Below are 2,087 nucleotides of genomic sequence, written 5' to 3'. Positions count from 1 at the left end.
GAGACTGAGAAAGACAGAAGCCAGACCAGGCACAGCCTTGTTAGCCACAGAGGACGACAGGAAGGGTTCTCTCCCTGCCATGTGGGCCCACAGACCCATACACCTATGTGGAGACCACCAGAGCAGAGGGGTACAGACAGAATTGTCTCCTGACCCGCAGAGGCACAAAAATACACATGTACACAGAGATGGGCATGCGTGCACCCAGAATGCCACACTTAGCTGTGTATCACGGACGAGCACAGAGAAACTGGCAGGAAGATGTTTACAGACATAGACATGGACAAGCTGATGGGCACAAACAGAACATGCCCACTGAGAAGTAGACATCCACAGCACACACACAGACACACACCGAGTTTCCTGCCTCCCCCAAACCCTTAAGGCTCCCCAGAGAGGCAGAAACCACCTGGTACCTGGAGGAAAGGAACCCGCGCACACTCACCTCCCTTCCTCCTGCCCGAGACAGCGGGCAGCTGGCTCCCCAAAGCCAGGAGGCTCACCAGGAGGAGGAGGCTCCAGGCCCTCATATTTCTGCAGTGGCACCTAATAAGGTCAGGGCCCAGGGGCCCCTAAATTAACACCTGTGGCTCCAGGAAGGCTACAGGAGCTGAGTAAGGGAAGGAAGCTGAGGGGGTGTTGAGTGGTTGCTGGTGGCTGCCTCATCCTGGCCCCACCCCCTGTCTGAAAGCCTCAATGCGAGGGTGCTTTTGCAAGAATGGACGATGGGTGGGGGCAGAACCTGGGTGTTGGGGCTAGGATCCAGGCCTGCCTGTATTGCTGGCTTGGGCTGTGATCCTGAGCAAGTCTTGTTCCTCATTGGGCCTCATTGCTGTCTCCTAAGCTCTCAGGAATCAGGGCCTTATAGTCTATGATCTGATGCTACTTTTGGAATTCTCGCATCCCCTTGGAGGCTTCATTGAGGAGAATTTTATGAGGCTATTTCTTCCCTGATTTTGAAATACACCTGTATATTAAAGAAATGCTTTTTCAACTAAGATTATTTTCTAGACATTTTCCTGGGTGATGAAGTGTCCTCCAGTATCTTCATTTCTAATAGCAACATGGTATTTTGCAAGATTGATACGCCAACACATATATAATCAGTTCCCTTTTGTGGAACATACAGGTTTCCATTTTTTTTTCACTCCTGTCATAAGTAAAGCTGTGACAACAATCTTTGTACATACATTTTGAGTCAGATCTCTGACTGTGTTCTTGGGGTAAGTTTGTCAAATTAGAAATGCAAGGCTAGTCAAACTTCCAGTTAAAAATAAATAGGACCTGGGTTTGTTAGGTACAACATGATGACTATAGTTAATAATCGTGTATTGAATATTTGACAGTTGCTATGAGAGTAGACCTTAAAAGATCTCATCACAGAAAAAAATTGTAATCATGTGTGGTGACGGAAGTTAACTAGATTTATTGTGGCGAACATTTTGCAATATATACAAATACTGAATCATTATGTTGTACACCTGAAACTAATATAATCTTATATGTCAATTATACCTCAATTAAAAAAGAACCAAACCCCAGAAACGATCAAGCAAACAAACGGAAATGCAACGTCAAAGGGCGGGGCAGTTTTTCAGGCTTCGAATATCCTGAAATTGCATCTCGGAAAACCCACACCGGAAGTAAATGAAAAGTATGGTGATAACCAAAGGGTGCGGGGAGGTAGGAGAGAGTAAAGGGGGGATAATGGGTGTATGCAGACCACTTGTACTTCTTCTTTTGCCTGCTTCTGTACTTTGCCCATTTTTATTGAGGAACCTTTATTTTTATTATGGAATTTTAAGAGCTGTTTATACATTAAGGATACTACTAACTTGTCGTGCACAAGAAGCAGTATGGGAAGGTGGTTAGCAGATGTAAGCTGAAGTCAGGCAGACCTGGCTTTGAATAAGTGCCCCCAGTTCGAGCTCTGTGACTTTGAACAAGTTACTTAACTTTTCTAAACATGTTTGCTCTTCTATAAAATAAAAATAATAAAATAGAGATAATATTTATTTTATAGGATGGTTTTGAGAATTGAATGAGAGGAGCTTGATAAATGTGTAATTCTATCCTCTTTTTTTTCT

At 44.2% G+C, this 2,087-nt stretch overlaps 1 protein-coding gene across 1 annotated transcript in view; it reads right to left on the bottom strand.

The window, feature by feature from the left end:
• The window catches only part of WFDC5 (WAP four-disulfide core domain 5), an 8,406-nt gene extending 7,737 nt beyond the window's left edge, over positions 1-669 (bottom strand). Inside the window, exon 1 of the mRNA XM_014543702.1 lies at positions 446-669. Within this exon, the coding sequence (XP_014399188.1) occupies positions 446-530 (85 nt within the window). The 5' untranslated portion in view covers positions 531-669. The remainder of the gene's footprint in view (positions 1-445) is intronic.
• Between the last annotated feature and the right edge of the window lie 1,418 nt (positions 670-2,087).

The sequence above is a fragment of the Myotis brandtii genome, unplaced genomic scaffold (assembly GCF_000412655.1).
Source record: "Myotis brandtii unplaced genomic scaffold, ASM41265v1 scaffold333, whole genome shotgun sequence".
In the NCBI taxonomy this organism is placed as follows: domain Eukaryota; kingdom Metazoa; phylum Chordata; class Mammalia; order Chiroptera; family Vespertilionidae; genus Myotis; species Myotis brandtii.
This window is presented reverse-complemented; position numbering and strand designations above follow the sequence as displayed.